At 35.6% G+C, this 21,903-nt stretch overlaps 2 protein-coding genes across 3 annotated transcripts; both read right to left on the minus strand.

Moving 5' to 3' along the window:
• Positions 1 to 91: 91 nt before the first annotated feature.
• On the minus strand, positions 92 to 11,767 carry LOC107795253 (uncharacterized). Its single transcript, XM_075231006.1, has 10 exons — positions 11,392 to 11,767; positions 10,996 to 11,040; positions 10,859 to 10,915; positions 10,465 to 10,534; positions 10,177 to 10,218; positions 9,942 to 10,015; positions 9,318 to 9,388; positions 9,084 to 9,166; positions 8,845 to 8,954; positions 92 to 2,382 (listed from the first exon to the last, which is right to left on the minus strand). The coding sequence occupies exons 1-10, from the start codon at positions 11,587 to 11,589 to the stop codon at positions 2,320 to 2,322; spliced, it is 813 nt and encodes a 270-aa protein (XP_075087107.1). The 5' UTR covers positions 11,590 to 11,767; the 3' UTR covers positions 92 to 2,319.
• Positions 11,768 to 12,723: 956 nt separating this feature from the next.
• LOC107795252 (protein NRT1/ PTR FAMILY 1.2) lies at positions 12,724 to 17,829 on the minus strand. 2 transcript variants are annotated; one of them, XM_075231007.1, is made up of 5 exons: positions 17,607 to 17,737; positions 16,798 to 16,866; positions 16,205 to 16,422; positions 14,259 to 14,809; positions 12,724 to 13,878 (listed from the first exon to the last, which is right to left on the minus strand). In XM_075231007.1, exons 3-5 carry the CDS (start codon positions 16,406 to 16,408, stop codon positions 13,020 to 13,022), a joined length of 1,614 nt encoding a protein of 537 aa, XP_075087108.1. In that variant the 5' UTR covers positions 16,409 to 16,422; positions 16,798 to 16,866; positions 17,607 to 17,737; the 3' UTR covers positions 12,724 to 13,019. The 2 variants fall into 2 exon arrangements, with proteins under 2 accessions (XP_075087108.1, XP_016473333.2); XM_016617847.2 differs by lacking the exon at positions 16,798 to 16,866 and having other exon boundaries at positions 17,607 to 17,829.
• Between the last annotated feature and the right edge of the window lie 4,074 nt (positions 17,830 to 21,903).

Here is a 21,903-nt window from a genome sequence, read left to right on the forward strand (position 1 = left end):
AACATCACATACACACACGATCTCACCCTCACATCTCTGAATGCATAATCCCATTTCATATATAAAAGGACACAAAAAAAGAAGAAGAGAGGGGACGGATAGAGAAAAACCTAGCGCCGCCTATCATCCTCCTCACCAAGATCCCAGCACCAAAAAAACATACTGTAAAATAATTATCTTCTCCTTTAATTTTCTATTTTCCATAGCTATGTAAACTCACCACAACAACATCATCTTCCCCGTTGAGCATCACTTCATTTTCCCTTCATTATTAAAGCCATTTGCATCTCTAGAAATAGCAAAACCTAACTGCAAATTTGCTCTCCAAAAGACAAATTTGCTCTCCAAAAGACACCATCCCTCTCCTTTCTTCCATTAACGCAACTGAGTTTCCCTCATCCCGTCACCACAAGACCCAGCAGGAAACAAAAACTCAAAAAAAAAAAAATTGTTCGAGGTCAGAGTCCGAGTTTTTTTTTCCGGCGAGCTTCGAGGTCGCCGAAGGACGTTGTCCGAGGTCTCTGTTAAGTCGTTCGTCGAGGTTGACGCGTCCAAGGTTTCCGGTCCTAAACATTTTCAAATTCAAAGAGTTGTTGCTCTTGAGGTCCATTCTTTCTTCTCCTTTGTTTTAGTTTGATAACACTATCTGCTGGTATCTGATTGTTGTCACATTTTTGGGTGCTTAATGTGATGAATATGTTTGAATTTCTTTTCTTAGCTTAATACACTTAGTGATATCAGTAGAGTATAAGATTATCTGTTGTTTGAGTTACTTTAAAGGCTTTTAATTAATGATGAATCCTATAGTGCTAGGTTGCTAGGCATACCAGTTGGGTTGATTTGCAGTCTCACAAATTCAAAACAAGTTTTCTGTCATTGGTAGATAACAATAAGAGAAGGCACATTTCTAGAAGGCACTTTGCAAAAACTGGGCAGGATTAGCTAAAGTAACAGTATATTTCTAGAAGCAATGTTCGGATTCATTTATTTAATTAGTGATATATGTATTTTGTAACTCAAATTCCGTGAAGTGTTATATTCATTCATTTGGAAACGTAATCACGTGTAATCAAATATTCAGGTGGGTACATCCACACTCCATGAATACTCATCTTAACCATTTGAACTTCAACACCCCTTTTCACGTAACTTAAGCCAAGAAGATGTAGTTATCCTCAATTTGGTAAGATGTAGAATAGTTGGAATACTTTCCTTCACTAGTAAATTAGTTAAAATAATACACACACCCTCAAGTTCACCATGCTTTCCACATAATTCTGCTTCACAAATAATCTCAAAGTTAGCCTAGAATATTAACTTATAAATATTCGTAAAATGCTTTAGGCGTGTTCTAATCTATTATCGTGATTGTGTACACGTTCGCGTGACATAATTATGATTCTCAAAATAAATCAAGGTACGCGTTCGCGCGACTTTGGCCAAACAATCTTGAATAATAAAATGTTATTAATTGTGTACACATATGCGTGACATGATTCTTGACGCGCCGAACGAAATGAGTATACGTACGCGCGACTCATTTTGAGATAATTTCATAATCACGAATAATCAAGTAATTAAAAGCGATAAAAGATAAAACGCACATAGGTTCTAAAATACGTAATTAAACAAATAATTAAGCCAGGTATATGATTGTAAAGCGACCGTGCTAAAACCACGGAATCCGGGAGTGCCTCGCACCTTCTCCCGGGTTAACAGAATTCCTTATCCAGTCTTCTGGTTTCGCAGACTTTAGAACATTGTCAAATTTTCTCGATTTGGGATTTAAAATAAACCGGTGACTTGGGACACCATAAATTATTCCAAGTGGCGACTATGAAATTGAATAAATAATCCCATTTCGACTCCCTTATCCCCTCGGGAAAAATGAGGTGTGACACCTAGCACTTTCATGAGCGAGTTTCGGTCTGACTTATGACAGACAAAATAGTATCTGCAAATTAATAGGCCGAAATTTTTGTGTTTGTTCAAGTCTATAAGATGACTAACTTACAACCCACTTAATAAGAGACAGAAGCATGAAGCTTTAGAAGTACGATAAATACACCCTCTGGAAACCACATGGACACCAATATCAGGAGAATTGTACCAAGGCATGAAGAATCCAAGAAAACATGATGTGCAACAAGCCTAGAAGGTTCTGAGAACGAACACAAGCAGCAAAGAAGAATACATATACACAGTGATGGAGAGCATGTAATTAGGCATTGAGAATAATTATTACATTAATTAAAGGAGGCATTGAGAATAATTGTTACATTAATTAAAGGTTCTCAAGCAATTGCAGGTCATCGTTACCTATTTTCCATTTACATAATCCAGAAGTCTTTTGTCAAGCTCAAAACGCCCACAAAGAAGTTTCTGCAGTAAAGAATTTGCAAATGGCATCAGCACAGAATTCCAGCATTAACAGAATACAGATAACTGAAATCTCGAGAAGGACAAGTTAAAACAGATTCTAAGATGCCAAATTCAAGTACCTATATTTTCACCAAGGAAGGAATAAGATATTGCTAAGTGTCATGTTTCGGAACAAGCAAATATAGCACAGAGAGCAAAACTAACCTTGTTTTCTCGCTACTAACTTTAACAATCACAAGGCTGAACTGTCTATGACTATTCACTGTGCTTTACGTTCTTATTTGTTAGTTGTTTATCTCTTTCTGTTATTTCAATTTGTTTTTATCAAAATATTTTTAAATAATCTAGTTGTGAAGTTTGAAAAACAGATATTCAAAGTAAACACACATACATGAAATGCTCAGGCAGCGAGTGTGCAAGTAGGTCAACAATAACAACAACAACAACAACAACAACAACAACAACAACACACCCAGTAATATCCCACACCGTGGGGTATGGGGAGGGTAGTGTGTACGCAGACCTTACCCCTACCTTGTGAGGATAAAAAGGCTGTTTCCAATAGACCCTCGGCTTAGGAAAGTATAGGCACCACATTAATGAAAATATAGACAAGAAGGGACAATACCAAGAAGCCATATAAATGCAGAATAAAAACAACCAGATAGTAAGGTGATCAACAATCAAAGAAACAACGGTTAGTCATAAAAACCTACTACCAACAGAAAGCGAGACTGCGTGCCAATACTACTGTTATGAACACTCTAGACTACCTACTCTACTATCCTAATCTTCGATCTCCATACCTTCCTGTCAAGGGTCATGTCCTCGGTCAGCTGAAGTTGCACCATGTCTTGCCTAATCACCTCTCCCCACCTCTTCTTTGGCCTACCTCTACCTATCTGTAGGCCCTCCAATGTCAACCTCTCACACCTCCTCACCGGGGCGCCTGTGCTCCTCCTCCTCACATGACCAAACCACCTAAGTCGCGCTTCCCGCATCTTGTCCTCAATAGGGGCCACACCCACCTTGTCGCGAATAACCTCATTTCTGGTCCTATCTAATCTGGTGTGCCCGCACATCCATCTCAACATCCTCATCTCTGCTACCTTCATCTTCTGGACATGAGCGATCTTGACTGGCCAACACTCAGCCCCATACAACATCGTTGGTCTGACTACCACTATGTAGAACTTACCCTTAAATTTCGGTGGCACCTTCTTGTCACACAAAACACCGGAAGCGAGTCTCCATTTCATCCATCCCGCCTCAATACGATGTGTGACATCTTCATCAATCTCCCCACCCCCCTGAATAATAGATCCAAAGTACTTAAAACTCCCTCTCCTAGGGATGACCTGCGAGTCCAGCCTCACCTCCCCTTCCCCTCCTTGAGTCTCGCCACTGAACTTACACTCCAAGTATTCTGTCTTGGTCCTGCTCAACTTGAAACCTTTAGATTCCAGGGTTTGCCTCCATACCTCTAATTGCGCATTCACACCATCTCGCGTCTCGTCAATCAATACAATATCATCTGCAAATAGCATGCACCACAGCACCTCCCCTTGGATGTGGCGCGTCAGTACATCCATCACCAGAGCAAACAAAAAAGGGCTGAGTGTCGACCCCTAATGCAACCCCATCATCACCGGAAAATGGTCTGAGTCCCCACCTACCGTTCTCACTCGGGTCTTTACTCCATCATACATGTCCTTAATCAACCTAACGTAGGCAACAGGTACACCTCTAGCCTCCAAACATCTCCACAAAACCTCCCTCAGAACTTTATCGTACGTCTTTTCCAAGTCGATGAACACCATATGCAAGTCTTTCTTTCTCTCCCTATACTGCTCCATCAATCTCCTAACAAGGTGGATGGCTTTTGTAGTCGAACGCCCCGGCATAAACCCAAACTGGTTCTCAGAAATACACACTCCTCCTCACCCTTAGCTCTACCACTCTCTCCCAGATTTTCATAGTATGGCTAAGCAACTTGATACCCAATTTTGGATATCACCCTTGTTCTTGTATACAGGAACCATCGTGCTCCACCTCCACTCTTCGGGCATCTTCTTCGTTCTAAAAATGACATTAAATAACCTAGTGAGCCACTCCAAGTCTGCCTTGCCCGCACTCTTCCAAAACTCCGGTAGATTTCATCCGGCCCGGTCGCTTTGCCCTTGCTCATCTTATGCATAGCCCCCTCAACTTCATCAACTCTAATCCGCCTACAATACCCAAAGTCACAACGACTCACGGAGAGTTCCAAATCACCCAGGACAATGTTCCTGTCCCCCTCCTCGTTCAAGAGACTAGGGGAGTAGGTCTGCCATCTCCGACGGATAAGCCCATCATCCAACAAAACTCTACCTTCTTCGTCCTTGATGCACTTCACTTGGTCCATTTCTCGCGCCTTGGCTAACCTGAACAACCTCTTATCAACACCTCGTCCCTCGGGTTCCTCATATAAACGACTAAAAGCTGCAGTCTTGGCCGCTGTAACTGCTAACTTTGCCTTTTTCTTAGCCAACTTATAATGCTCCCTATTCGCCATCTTCTCCTCGTCTACACTTTCCACTAGCTGCAGATACGATGCTTTCTTGGTTTTCACTTTTCCTTGCACCTCTCCATTCTACCACCAGTCTCCCTTGTGACCACCAAAGTAACCCTTTGAGACCCTTAATACCTCTCTCGCGACTTCCCTAATGCACTGCGCAGTCGTGGTCCACATAGCACTTGCGTCCCCACTACTTCTCCAAGTCCCCCATAGTCACCAGCTTGGCCCCCAGCTCCTACGCTTTAGCTTCCGTCAAGACTCCCCACTTGATCCTATGTTGGCTATACATCGCCTTTTTCCTCATGATCTCAAGGTCCATGACCAGGAGCCTATGGAGGGTCGAGAGGTTTTCACTCGGGATGACCTTGCAATCCGTGCAAAGACCTCTATCGGACTTCCTGCAGAGTAAATAATCAATCTGAATCTCGGCCACCGAACTCCGGAAGGTGACCAAGTGCTCCCTCTTCTTCGGGAAACTCGTGTTTGCTATCACCAAATCAAATGCTCTAGTAAAGTCCAGCAAAGACGTTCCTCCTCCGTTTCTATCTCCAAAACCAAAGCCACCATGCACATCAGCCACCGAACTCCAGAAGGTGACCAAGTGCTCCCTCTTCTTCGGGAAACTCGAGTTTGCTATCACCAAATCAAATGCTCTAGCAAAGTCCAGCAAAGACGTTCCTCCTCTGTTTCTATCTCCAAAACCAAAGCCACCATGCACATCATCATACTCCCAGACGACGCTCCAATGTGGCCGTTAAAATCTCAACCTATGAAAAGTTTCTCGGTATGCGGGATACCACACACCATCTCATCCAAATCCTCCCAGAAACGCCTCTTGACTTCCTCATCCAAGCCTGCGTGGGGTGCGTACACACTGATTATGTTCAAAGTAAAACCTCCAACAACTAGCTTAATAGTCATCAACCTGTCATTCACCCTGTCATTCACCCTTTTAACCTCCACCACTAGTTCACGGAGGTCCTTATCAACCAAGATATCTACCCCGTTCGTGCCCCCACCCTCCCAGAATACCAAAGTTTGAAACTACCCACATCCCGCGCCTTATCTCCTACCCACCTAGTCTCTTGTACACAAGCTATATTAATCTTCCTTTTCTCGAGAATCTTCGCTAACTCTACATATTTTCCAGTCAAAGTTCCTATGTTCCAAGACCCCACTCTCAGCCTAGTAGCTCCCTTAGCCCTCTTACCCCCTTACCCTCCGCACCCCCTCCCTTAGCACTCTCAGCCTAGTAGGTCAACAAGCTCAGAGAAAAATTTCTTTGATAAGAAATCCACAACAATCGTATAAAAGAATCACTTGGAGACCGAGGTGGTAAGAAGCTAGGAGGGCCAAAAGAGGAAAGTGTTCCATTGTCCTATTCCATGTGATTGCAATGGTGGAGGAGAAAAAATATTAACGTGGAGTTATTTTGGCAGGGAAAGCATCATATTTTGGTTGTGTTTGAACTTTTGGTAGAATTTTTTAAAAGTCAAAAGGATTAATGAAGTCATATATTAGAATCTAGATTTATATAGAATAGGATAAGCAAATCAATGTAATGATGTCAAGTGTCATAATAAAAATTCAACAAGTGTTAAATTTTAGGACAAAATTAGTTAGGTTAGTTAATAATTAGTTACTCTTTTTGAATTTGAATTTAAAATAATTAAATATTTAAAATAATTAAATATCTATATATTTATAAGAAATCTATTATAAAAAAGGAAAAAATATATAAATATATAACTTCAATGTAGATATATATAAAATAATAAGACTAATTTATTTTTTGAGATGAGAAAGTTTTTGAATAATAATTCATACGGTCATGTTATATGCTATATGGATAAGATAAAACTAAAGACAAAAACATAAAAAATAATTTTAAAAAATATGAAGATATAATTTAACTTCTAATGTAGTAATCTTAATAAAAAAAATTAAACGTTCAGATTACGTACAAATCTATCTATATAGAATAGGAGAAGCAAATCAATGTAATGATTCCGAGTGTCACAATAAAAATTCAACAAATGTCGGACAAAATTAGTTAGGTTAGTTAATAATTATTTACTCTTTTTAAATTTAAATTTAAAATAATTATATATATATATATAACTTCAATTTAGAGATATATAAAATAACAAGACAAATTTATTTTTTGAGATGAGAAAGTATTTGAATAATAATTCATATGGTCATGTTGTATGCTCTATGGATAATATAAAACTAAGGACAAAAACATAAATAATAAATTTTAAAAAATAAATAAAATATATGAAGATATAATTCAACTTCTTATGTAGTAATCTCAATAAAAAAATTAAACTTTTATATTAAGTACAAATGGGAAGAAGAATTCAATTTAATTTCTTATTACAAATAATACAAAAATAATAATTATTATAATTATTAGTACATTTATGACATTTATTAGAAGAACTTATCTGTTTAACCTTTAAACTAATTCAATACCATCCATTAAGAAAAATAATATAATAATATTTGTATTGTAGTTAAGCACTAAATAAAAAATCAAAATATTGTAGAATAATAACTAATGTATAAAGAGGAGAATATTATAATGTGATTCTCTCCACACTTAAAATTTAATTGATAAAATTAAGTAAATAAATAATACTCAAAAATATTATTGATAAAATTAAATATCGAACTAATTATGAGAAAGTCATACAGGATAAAGTCAAGTTATATTTCAAGATTAATACAAAATTATATTCGTTGTATTATATTAAATTGGTAATTTATTAAAATTTTATATGATAATTTAATAATATTAAGTAATAGATAATACAATCATATAAGCAATAAATAAAAAAATATATAAATTTATGGGAAAATATAAAAATATAATACCTATAATTAGAATTATGATGAGAAAAGTCGTACATATACACATAATTAAAATCATAATAAACAAATAGTTATAAAGGAAAAATACTAAAAAAAAGAATTTGAAGCGATAGTACCAAATTAGTAAATGTATAGTACCAAGTACTTGCAATTTTAATAAAAGATAAATAAGGAATAAATAATTTATTTGATTACTATATGATGTGTATTCTTTGATTATGTATAGATTTTATTATATTTCTGCACACTATATTAAAAAGTAAAATAATAACTAAGATTTAATAAAATAATATAATATATTAGATCATAATTTTACAAGATTAATATTACGTCAAATTATCCGCGCATCGTGGGGGTTCTAACACTAGTGTGTCTGAAATACACAACATCTTATATTCATTGAACTAGGTTTTCAGAGATATTCTGTATTTAGTAGAATATTTACTTGCCTTGTTAGGAGTAGAGAAGAATTTAACATATTGTTGTGGCAAAGATCAGTTGGACCAGACTATAAAGTAGCCCAAATCTTCACCAGCACACGATTGCCTAATTTGTGATCAGATGTTAACGAAGAGATTGGGTCTCTACTTCTCTTCTATGGGTTCCCAGGCTTACTTAAGGAAAGGTCCTAACTAAACGAGTCATGTATGGAAACTTTTTGTAGGGAACTGGACTTAGGCTAACATTGGCTAGTCCTAAGACAAGGAAAGCACTAAGGGATGTGGCAAAAAAGCGGGAAAATAGCTGAAGCCAATTGAATTTGACTGATCAGTTGTGCATATACTATATCCAGAACTGTGCAAGATGTGTTATACAAGAAAAGATAGTCTTTAACAGGCTCAATTTATCATCCAAGTCGGAGATGGTTCCAATGAAAAACAAATTATAAACGCCAAATATACGGAAACAGAAAAAGGCATAAAGTGAAGCAAACAGTTTAAATATGCAATAGGATATATTAGATCCGCTTGGGAACAGAAAGAGAGGGCGTACAACACAGTTGCACCATATATGGTAGCAGAGGATACCTTCGTAATGGTAGGACCAAAAACATATGGCTCAGAATCGAACTCTGGAAAGCGTGCAACCTCTATAGCATTCTCAAATAGAATGTACACTGGAAGTTGGTTCAAGCTTCCTGCATTAGATCTCCAAATGAACCAATCAATACAAAAGTCAAACTAAACAGGATTAGCACTTCAACACCACAAAACCAATAAATCCAGCTCATATAACTCATGTAACGGTAGAATAAACAATAACACACCAAGAGGAATGCCAATTTTTTCAGCAGCATTAGGGAAGAGTCCAATATCAACCGTCCCAAAAGATAAATTTGCATTTGAGTATCTGTTCAAGAAAATATATATGAAAGTGCATTTCCAACAAACAAAAAAAGCTCTCAAAAAGTACAAATTTGGGTGAACAAATAACTAACTTCATAAAATGCTTTTCGTAAGTTTGTATGATAGTTTTGATCATAATGGAGCATAGCACTCACGTTATTGAGAGTTCTGGGAAAAAGGAACTTGTGCATACGCAAGCCGGTGTGGAGAAAGCACGAAATTCGACCTGCCAAAGGTGACTATCAGTAAAGTATAAGAGGGAACAAATACAGATATTTGTATTAGTTAAACATTCTAATCAAGCAGCATGCTTGCTCTATTTAGCATCATTTACTCAATTCATTTACTGTAATTTTGAAAGAATTTTAACTAAATTTGCTAGTTTGCTTCTGTAATACATACACGGAAGAATCTGAAGAAAAAAAAGAAATAGATATATGGAAGAAAAGGGAGAGTATGAATTGACGGAGAGCACTTAGGCACAACAAGAATAAAGTTAACAACATAGTGCTGACAACAGTACAGATCCAAGAACATTCAAAGTTTGTTTGCTCAACTACTCAAGGAATACAGGATAATGCAAAAGCTTATATAGCAGAAAGGAGATTTTCAAAGACCAGGTCTTTGTAAGTTTCTGTTCACACAAATACCTTTCAAGAGTATGCACCAAATCTCCTAAGCTTTCACAATCACTAAAATAGAAACATTTATGCTTTTTTACCTTCAGAGGGCCACAACACTAAGTAGAAAATACATACAAAAAACTGCAGAGAACCAACCAGCCAAAATCGTGATGTATTCCCTTCAGTAAGCAAAGTCTCCAACTGCAATGGTGTCAAATGATTTGAAGAACCTGGACATTTACATTAACACTCAGTGTACCTTTTTATTTTATTTTTATAACCACACTCCGTGTACTCTATTATGCCAAGATAACTATAGAAAAAACTATTGTAGCCTCACAGGAAGCTTATCTAAGTACGGTAAACCAAACAATAGGAGTAGCAAGAGTACCTAGTCCTTCATATGGAGGCTGCTGCGCTATAATGTGTATAACTGGAAGGAAGAAATCGACAAAATGAAAGAATTAGATAAAATTACCAAGTTCAGACGATATTCTCAAATAAGCGTAACAATGAAATTGGAAAGGTTAAGAAAGTCAGTAAGTCATCCAACTACTAAATAGATTCCTCATAGTGCTTATACATGGATCGCATTATGACAACAATCTTAGTGTTTTTTAACCTTCCCATCAAGTTTCAGCTAGATTTTATCGGAACTGAAAACTAGAGTAGGACCCACCTAGAAATGCCACTGTGTACCAAAGCGCCAAGTGATAATCCAAAACTAAAGCAATGGCAGTAAGGAAAATCTGAAAAGAATCAATTTTGAGTTAAATATTACCAAAGTAAATAATAAGAATTTAATGGAAGCTATAAAGGAACACTTGGCTGCAAATAGTAATGAAATTAAAAAACAGAATTCCCATAATAAATATGATGTTCAAGTATGCACAAACTTAGTAAGTTAAAGATTTGCAAATCAAGTTATCAAAAAAGCTAAATATTTGCAAATTAGAAGTAATTCGTTCTGAACAAAATTGAGTCATATTCAGTTATTTGAAAACATAATATGCATCATGATGACAGAGAGCAGAATAATATGAAGATAAAGGGAGTAAAAGAACAGATATAACCTTAGCAAAAAATAAAGTATCATGAATGAAGGATTCCCAGCTTTCTGTCTTTACAATCTGTCATGCATAAAAGTAAAACAACAATGTCAATTCAACAAGTATACATAGATTTCTCCTTTTCAGGTCACAATTTTTACCTTCACAACAGCCAAGACGCAGTATGCAACAAACACTTGAATTTCCTGCCAATGAAACAGCAAACTGTCAGCATATGCACAAATGAAAGTATGAGTGAGTAATAAACTGAAACTACCCAAGGGTGTGGCTTAGTGGTCAATGCAGTGGGAGGAAAACCATAGAGGTCTTAGGTTCAAATCCTAGCGGAGTCAAAAAAACACTAGTGATTTACTTGTGCCGATGGGAGGTAGCACATACCCGGTAGGATTGTCAATGTGAAAATTTTTCAAACAATTATATTACATAGGAAAATCATTCTCATCATCTATTGTTTTGTATCAATATGGCTGCACATACAAAAAAACCTTATGTAAATAAAGTGTAAAGTGAGACTCAAGTAGAGAAAGGGCAAATACTCGTTTAAGAAGGAAAGAGTTGCGAGCAGGAGAGAGGAGCTGAGAAGCGGAGAATCGAATGGGGATGTAGGAGAAGAAAACGAGCAAGTGAAATAGGTAATAAGGCTCCGACACCATCCGATTTAACGATCTCACTGGATCGTAAGTATATTCCTGATTTCGTTGAACACACGGTCCGCCATTGTTGTTTTTTGACATAGCTTTTGCTTATGCCAATGATCCGACTTCGTATAGCTTCTTTGTTGAAAAACCAGAGAGCTTACTGAGTTTGTAAAATGCGAAATGCTAAAAATTATTTCACTTGAACTGGGAAGAAATCTAAGGCACCCAGCTTGATTAGATTTTAGAACTTGACCCAGTTACTAAAGTGAGAGTTATTTGCGTTTTGCACCCTAATGTATGCAACCTTTTTAATATTGTACCATATTCTTTTATCTTTTATTATTATTAACTTCCTAACATATCTATTTCGTTGCAAAATTATAGAACTTGTTCTCATTTTATTTTTCTAGAAAACTGGTGATTTTATATTAGTGCATCAACATAACACATTATACAAATGTACCTTTAGCATCTCGTACAATCAAACTTGGAAAAAACTTATCCCAAAATATTACTTTCAAGGAATAAAAAATCTAGCTAAACAATGAGATGTTTTTGCTCAAACTTCTAGGAATATATACAAAATCAACATGATGAAGCAAGTTGGTTAGCTCCCAAATATCTTCATATGTCACTTCTATCTCTCGTGAAATAGCTACTAGTTTCTGTCTTATGATTAGATAGAATCTTGATAGTCTTCCAAATATTACTAATAGCACATTAAAAGCCTCATTTCTATCTCTCATGAATTAACTAGTCGTTTCTACATTATATGAACAATATTCTTAGGGTAAGATAAAATCTTCACATTCTTCCAACTATTACTAAAAGCACATTGAAAAGCATTTTTAAGCACATTTAAAAGCGTTTTTTATAGCAAGCGCTCCAGCAGTCATGACAACACCAATATTGTCCTTTCTATCATCAAGAAAAAGCATACATGATTCAATCAGCCAAGACAATTTATTTCATTGGGAACAAAGAAGGGGAGGGGAAAGGGAGAAATGGAAATCCAAGTAATGGATTGACATTCATATTTGGGGTATGATCCTGTATTCCTGTCAGAATAAATATTACATCTTGTTTAATTTTCCTTGAAAACTTCATCTGTACAAATATAGATTGCGTAAGTAGTATTTTCTGCGAACTTCCATATTGAAGAATGAGGATATAATCCGCCCATAGTCACGTTATAAAATATGGTGTTAATGTGTAACCCAGACAAGCTGTACAACAAGATAAGTATATAAAGCTTCAAATCATTTAATAATCCAAGCTAAAACTATCTTCTGATACATACATTAGCATCAGCCATGCTCAAAATAAAGGCATACACACTGATAACTCATCATTGCCGAAAAACATAATTGATCTCAGGTTCTTTTCCCCACTCTACATCCCTCCCCCTTTTCGCATTTAGTTCGTGCATAATATTGACATGATATATACTAGTACTAGTACGTGGATTGGCAACTGTGTCGCCTTTCAAGCTAAGACATCTAAGAAGTTCTTGTACCCATTCATGGCTAGTCTTCTTCAATCACCTCCCTGTTCTCTCCTTTACATGGACCATAAGCTCTACTACAAGCAATATAACACAGTAGGTTAACCACGCTTAATCCTGCAAGAACCAAATAATAGTAGTCGAAATGACCCTTGTTTATATTGCTTGATACCCAGCTCTCCTGCCCTCCTCCTCTCGTCAATTCGTTGATAGTACTCATTATAAAGCTCGCTAGTAAGCTTGCCACTCCCATACCAACTCCTAATAGAGCAGAAGCTACACTTGACATGCTTCTAGGAAATTCTGAAATATAAAATTCGTTTTGGCCGATGGCATTTAGGGCCTCTGCAAAGCCACCAAGGCAATTTTGGGGAAGTAGCCACATTGCTGACATAGGGATCACGCTTTGTGGATCATCCGAGTACCCCTCCTTGATTGCAATACTTCTCCGGACACCTTCCACAACTGCCATCACTAAGACTGACAGGAAGGAAAGAAACATCCCAAACCCCATTCTCTCTTTCGTGCTGAAATGAGCAGGTTTCCCGGTCAATTTTGATGCTATGGGAAGAACCAAACGATCATAGAGGACAATCCAAAGAATAGCAGCGATGACAGCAAAGATTCCAAAGGAGGCAGCTGGGATTTCAAAGCTTGAACCTATATGCCGATCCATGGTAGTCGCTTGAAGTACTGGAAAAGAGGTCTGGCTTATATTTATGTTCATGATAGCTCCCGTCAACCAGATTGGAACAACATTGAGTAGTGCTTTCAGCTCCTCTACTTGATCTACAGTGCAAAGACGCCAAGGATCTGTTGCTTCTCCATCTGGGCTCAAATCCAGCTGAGGATCTTGTACAATGCAAGCCTTATTCAGAAACCTAAAGGCAAGAAATTGAAGATAAAATGCAATACAAACAAGTATATCAGGAACAAAAAAACATCCAGTAGCTTTATGAATATTGAACAGCATGACATTAGGACCCTTAAACAATAAAAAGCTGGATACAGGAGCACATTGAGTTATATTTGTTATCAGCTAACACAGGTCGATGCAATGAACTTCACAATTTCCTATAGAGGTGAGAGAAGTGCAACAGTAATAAAATGATGGATCACATAATAGTTTAGTTCAGGATGAAAGAGCATACAGGCTAAATAAGCAAAAAATAATTTACCATATTGATAGGTTCTTTTTCAAGCATATACAGAAAGTAAGATGACCAACAGAAAAGCTAACAATTGGTAAGAATGAAGTTACCTAAGTTTTTCACTAGGAAGAACTATCACTGATCCTTTCTTCTGATGGTATAGCATATCTTCACTCTGTGACGACAATCTGAGACATCTATTTCTGTAAGAGGCTACAATCACTTGAATTAACCCAGTGATTAAGCTCGATTTAGGCTTCAGCTTCACGTAGAATGGATTACCCAAAAATATTAAAAGAGTTGAAAACAACATTAGCAAAACAGGAGCTCCAAAACCTAAAGCCCACCCCATGTTGACTTGGATATAAACAAGACACGTGAGAGAAACCAGGACAGACAAAGCATACACGGCATAGTACCAGCTGAAGTAGCTCTCTATTGCACGCGCATTTTCTTGATATACTTCCCGTTTCAACTGATCCGAACCAAATGCTAAAGATGAGGATTTGATTGCACCTGCTCCAATGGCAACGAGGCCCAAAGAGGAACACAGGAAGAAGAGTTGGAACATCTCTGCTGATCTGCAAATGCTGTTGGAACCGATACAGGGTGGAGGTCTTGCTTGCGGAATCACTGATGTCAGCCAAAACAGAAACATCCCCTTCAAAACACATTGAATATCTAGAATTATAATTGGTGAATTTACCAAGTTTAAGCAGATCATTATGATTCTTCATATTACAAATTTGCAACAGATGGGTGATAATGATTCCTCCAATTCTCAAATTTTGAAGAAGGATCAAGCAATTAATGGTGATTGCTACCTCCTCCTCCTTCCCTCAAGTCAAAAGCTGATGGCTCAGTCGCATCAAATGGGAACACAGGTTGTGCTTTTATTTGCATGATCATACTGGTAAGTTTATGGCTGCTATTTCTAAAACTTTGGGTAAACATAGAATGACATTTGCCGAGACTACATGATATTCATGTTAATCGCAGCTTTGTATCAGAGGTGGATAATTGAATGTGACCCTAATTTGTTAGTTACAGTCATACAAGGTGCTGCAAACATACAAAGGCAAATACAAGATATTGTGCTGAAGATTAAATACTTACTGAGCCTTCTAACCTACAAGTTGAATTATTGTTATGGTGAGGCCAATCGAAATAATAGATTACTTAGCTAAACAGTGCTCCTTGAATGTGGAGTCTGAATTGCCTTTGGCTGTACTAATAGCTGCTTTGCTAAGTCTACTTCGTTCAAATGCTGCTCAAGCTCCCGTATTTAGGTTCATTAAGCTTGGACATTAGTTTCTCTTTACAATATACTCAAATCTTTTGCACAGAAGAATCCTTTCCTTCTTGCATTTACTTACATGTACATGCATCTATTTGTAAAGAGATTGGGGTTTGTCCATTTCTCTTTTAGGCATAGAGGAGGAAAGGTCCCCTTCCCTTTTGTACAAATTTTCTAAAATATTACTAATAGAATATCTCACCTAGAGCTCCAAGGTTGAAACTAGTTTCTTAGAAAAGATTATGGGAATATAATTAGGATTAGGACCTAAAACGGATGGCTAAAATGGTTACTTCCTGTAACTTCTTACATATTGCACTTTGTACATCCCAGTTTTAGACTGACTGCACCAGAGTCTGGCTCAATAGCTTTCTAAGCACTACCGATACTGTCTCAGTTAGCACACCACAATGACAAACTAGACCAAGCTATCACATTCAAATCACAAGACCTGTAATTCATTAAGACGATCTCATCTGAAGGACCTTCTTCCTAATGTCTTAAAAAGGCAATCAGTCAAATACAAGCTATTTGTACATTAAACAAAATAAAGAAAGGAAACGAGTTATATATGGACATTCATACTGTCGCCATCGTCTAAATGAAAGTGTGGTAAACAAGACTAATGGATGGGAAGGACACGTCTCACACACGTAAGTGACAAACACTAGTATACAAATATAAAAGGTCCAGAAGATTCCATAAGGTTCATCATAGGTCATAATCAACCAACAAGCAATTAAAAAGCATGAACTTTACCACAAGGGTAACAACAGATCCCAGTCCTATCATCTTGAACCGGCCCACAAAAGAATCCGCCAGAAAGGCCGCAAGAACTGGAGCAATGTTGGTAGTTGCTGACCAGATGTAAAGAATGTTGGACCCAGTAGTCATATCCATGTGATATTCATTCATCAAATACAGAATCAGATTAGGAGTTAGAGCATTAGTCGCCGCATTCATCAAAGCCGCATTTCCTATTCAAAATCAGAAAAACAAAAGGCCAAACAGAGAATTAGAAGACTACCCATCTGTTTCATTGGAATCTCCAAGCACAAAAAAACTACTCCCCCGTCCCATTCTTTATGTGATGCAGGTTGACTTCACTTTGACTGGGCACGGAGTTTAAGAAAGAAAGACTTTTGAAACTTGTGATCTAAAACAAGCCACAATAGATATGTGTGGCTATAAATCATCTAATAAAGGTGAAATGGGAAGTTAAAAATAAATTATTTCTGAATATTAAAAAAGATAATTCTTTTTAAGACACACTCAAAAGGAAAGTGTTTCACATAAATGAGGACGAAGGGAGTATCAAATTCAAGCTAGTTAAAGAGCAAAAGTCGTCCTACTACTGAGCCAGGATCAAACTCTTCCTTTCCGGTTACATTGGCTTGGCCGCATTCATAAAAACGCATTTCCTAACCAAAATCAAAAACTAAGAGATTAAACAGAGAATTAGAGGACCCCACCCCCAACTGCTTCATTGGAATCTCCAAGGACAAAAACATTACTACCTTCGTCCCATTTTATGCGATGCACTTTGATGCCTTTGACCGGGCACGAGCTTAAGAAATAAGGAATAGTTGCACGAGTTTAAGAAACAACGAATTGTTTTTAAAATAAATAATCTCATAAAGGTAAAATGAGAAGTTTACAGTTAAAGTGTTTCTAAACGTAGAAATGTACGGGCATCACATAATTTGGGACAAAAGGAGTATCAACTTCAAGCTTCATAAACAGCAAAAGTCGCAGCATTCATCAAAGCAGCATTTCCTAACTAAATTAAAAATAAAATAAATGATCAAACAGAGAATAGGACTCCCCAACTATTTTTTTTTTAATGAGTGTCCAGGTCAGCTTGCGCACACAACTTGACTATTCTACCAAATACCTGCTATCTCATGCCAACACAGGTACCGAGTAACACTGTCCGTCAACAATTAGGCACAAGGAAAGAAATCACAAGTATTTTTTACTTCATGGTTCTCCCTCCCTACTTCGTTGACCACTAGATCCTTAGATGCGACTCACCAACTATTTCATTAGAATCTCCATGAACAAAAATATTATCAAATTTAAGCTCCGTAAAGAGCAATTGCAGGTGTTTATCAAGAAATTAACACACAAATAAAGTAATTATGTTACGGGTACGACATACCAAGTATGAAAGGAAAGGTTCTGAAACCACCCTTTTGAGTTTCAGAAGCATCTAGCAAAGGCTGTTCGATCATTTCGCCTTTTTCACCTGAAGAATTCTCCATGTTTTAACTTTGTAGCATCAGAGACACACTCAACTCAGAGAGTAAAGACAGTTACTCTGCGACAGAAACGAAGCGCATAACAATTTTAATACTACTAGCTAATACAGTATATACAAACAAAGAGCAACAAAATCCCGAGGAGCTGGCGAGAAGTTATTTGACTTGACCCTACCTCTTCCGCGTTTCCTTTTTTCCATGACGTACGTGTCCATGTTCTCTGTCAAGTTTTGTTACTTAACTCTTACTTTTTCTTTTTCTTTTTCTTGTTTTACCAACTTAAATCTGACTTCAGATATTTTCTTTTCTGAAATAATAGTATTATAATTATCCTTATTAGTAGTATTAATTATTCTATACAAGTATTTCAAAACGTGGGACTTTCGGGTTATAAATAATGCTCAGAGAATCTAGTAAAGAGTTTCATTAATATTTTATAACCACTTAAATGTCAATGATATAATTAAAATTAAAAAAGAATTCTAAAATTTATGCACAAACAATCTGGGCACATACTCCCTATCAGGAGCGAATTCGTCAAAAAATTACATTATATATATAAGGTAAATTTTGATTAGTACCTCTATATGTTATATTTTGAATTCTCCTGGTACATTCAAAAGGTATAGCTCAGACTCAGTGGTCAAAAGAATTTAAAATATTTGTTAGGTTGTTAGTTCAATTCTCACTTACCACAATCTTTTTTAATTTTTTTCTTTTTTGAACCCGGACCGCAACCTACCATTTTCCAGTTTTGATTGGCGAGAGAAAAAACTTTGATGTTTAGTTTGGTGGAATTTTTGCTTTCCCAAACTTATATTTTTATTTAATGAAATGGTAAAGCACATTTACTTTGCGACATCTGACTTGAAAACATAAAGAGCGAAATTAGATGAAAAATGGACCGTATTGGCGTATTGCCAAATTGGCATCTCATCTCGTGAATATGTATGGACCGACCTCTTTATGCCTATGAACGCGTGTTATGTTTTGGACTCGAAAATTGACTTCAGTTGGTTTCCAAGAAGAGTCATTTTCAATTAAGCGAAAAACAATTTCTTTAGAAAAATGTTTTCTTGAATAAATAGTTTAGCCAAACATATGAAAATTAAACAATATCCTTCATACCAAGCACTCCTAGTGTTTTATTATACCAACGTAAAAAGTTATGTAGATGTTTCCTCTGTTATTTTCGCAATAATTATGCATAATATTTTTTTCCACAACATAGTTGACCTTTAAATTCCATTGCAATAATCACCCATACAAAGCTATGGCTAATTGACGTTTTACGCACATTTGATCATCCTTGTTTGCATGCAAAATTACTATAGGCATAACAGTTTCTGCATACACACATATAAGTTTATGTTCGATCTAATATTGAAAAATAGTTAAGTAGACCTTTTAAAAATGACACAAGTTAATTATTTTATGATAGGGGGTTAGTTCTTGTATTACGAAATATTTGTCAATTTTTATGCTTCTATTGATCTGAATTAAGTGAATTTTAACCAACATGGAAGAGTGTAATTACTATAATTTCAATATGATGAAAATTACAGCTTATTATATTTTTAATGTAACTGCATATTTAAATTATATAGATATAAAATTTAATCAATGAAATAATTTAACTCAAGATATTTGTCAAAATTCTCAATAAGCAATTTTTGTAAAATAAATTGAAGTTATAGATTTTTAACTTAGGTATAACATGTATTTACTCTTTCTTTTAAAGTTAAAGCCAAATTAAGTGTTCTATTCAATTTGAAAATTTAAACACCAAAAAACAACTTTTATTAATACAAAAAGTAACTTTATAACATGTGAACGATTTGTTTGATATCTGTCAGCATCAAAATTTGTAAGGGATCTTTACACAAATAGCCAGCCATATTAATTCTTTACTTTTTCTAACCATATACACAGATTATACATAATTAATACATAAATTGTGCATATATTATATATTCACCGGTTATTTTTAGTTTAAGTGAATGGATGAGCGGCTATTTGGGTTAATTCTTCAATTTGGTAACTCTATAATGAACTGTATATGCAATTGCTCATCACCATGTACATGTAGGCCTGTATGGACCAAGGATAAGACTACCATTTCGACTGTTTAGTCCTCATAATTCAAGGAAAAAGTGCATAAATAGCCACTTTTAAGGTTGTTATTTGAGCAATAACTAACATTGTATTTCTACTACTGGAATATAAGCTTTTTGGGGCAGTAGATATAGTAGGTATATTGGGGTTCTTATTTGCTGCAACTATAATATTATGTTCCAAAACCTCAGCAAACAGCAGATATAGTAGTCATAGATTGAAGAAAATCACCATATAGTTGCACATAGGATTTTCTTATGTAAATGCTTAGCTAATTTATGTCATCAAATAGATATGAAGTGAATGTAACAGAAAGTTCTAGAGTCAAAGTATAATTAGCTGATGTAAATAGGTATATTTGGTTGAAGTAAAACCTTTTGATTTTGACCAAAAAAAGAAAGTTAATAACTAGTAACATTTACAATGTATTTAAATTTTAACCACTTGCAACATACATATGAAGTTTGAATTGGTATTGTTTAACTTCAGCCACAACAAGTTCAAGAGGAAGAAGAAGTTGTGTTTGTCATATTTTTCAATATTCCAACATGTAGCTTCCTTTTATTCCCTATAAGTAGCAAATCACAGGCTCCAGTTTTCATTAACCATTCTACAAATTATATTGACAACAATTAATTTCTCATTTCATACTTATTACCCTACTTGACTAATTCAAGACAATTCTTTGAAAACGTGTATTATTTTGAGAACCCAAATACGAGGTGATTAAGTCTATTATGGAATTCACAAATACTTATCAATTGTTGTAGCACAGTCACATACGATCCAATTCTGTTCAAAGGCAAGAAAGATGGTGACTTCGTATAATATATCTTTATTATGAATAAGAAGCAGAGAATAACAGAATAAGAAGAAGAAGCATAGCAGTAAAGTCTAAATTTTAATTCACTGTAAATTGTAACTATATTTTAAATAGAACCATTAAAAATGGTTAATAATTCAAAATTTAATCAAATTGGAAATATCCAATCCACTACCTACAAATGAAGCTTATAATCCAACGCAGTTACGTATCTCACTAAGTTTCACAATATTTATATTTGTCCAAAAAATGCAATCAAGTTACTATTCCACCGTGACTTGCAAGAGACATTGCATAAGTACAGTCAACCATACGATCAGTTGATGAATAATTATATTAACTAGGTATGTAGAGCATAATTTTAATGATATATGGATCATGATAAAATATTAATATATTATTTGGAGCACAATTAGAAAGTAGTTTGGGTGCATTAACATTTATTATTTCTTGTTAAATAGCATTTAGATGTAAGGAATACCATCCTAATGAAAGCATGATTCTTTTCCCTATATCAATAATTAAGATGACATAATAATTTAGAAAGGCAATATTGGATAACACGACTTTAGGCATGAAACTTGCTTCTATGGCTCATGTACAAACAGAAAAACTCATATGAATTGACCTGGATGATCCATGAGGGAGGGGATATAAAACTCGTAATAGTCGCTACATTCTGGATGTGTCGCTTTCCTAATCAAAAGATACGCTTTCCTAATCAAAAGATAGAAAAGTATTCCTTCTCCGAAATTATGGGATAACCTTTTCGATTATTAGTAGCGACCTCGTGAGGTAGCCTTATATAATGATGGATATCATACAATTGATGCACAACAATCAATCCAATTTAGTTTAATTTAAATATTACTTTTAAGCGTTTCTTATTATATTTACCCTTTACAAGCTTTCTTAGTTCTAATTATAGCCAATGCTAGCCTCGATCCATTATCTTTTACAAAATTTCAGTATGTGACTCATAAAAGTAGGATATCTTATTTAGTAATGTCGGGAACCCTCATACGAAAAACTCAATTTTTTTCTTTATGATTAATCATATATTCAAAAAACTCAAAAACTTTTTTATAGTGAAGATTAGGCTCACTTATCAATCTAATCCTTATCTTTTATCCTCAACAATTCTTTGGCATAATCGATGGGACACTCAAGCGCGAGTGCATAAGTTATATTTTTGTTAGACAAAAGTTAGCTAGGCGTACAAATGATCACGTCCAATTATACTCTCAAATTCAAAGTAG

The sequence above is a fragment of the Nicotiana tabacum genome, chromosome 15, assembly GCF_000715075.1.
Source record: "Nicotiana tabacum cultivar K326 chromosome 15, ASM71507v2, whole genome shotgun sequence".
Taxonomy (NCBI): Eukaryota; Viridiplantae; Streptophyta; class Magnoliopsida; order Solanales; family Solanaceae; genus Nicotiana; species Nicotiana tabacum.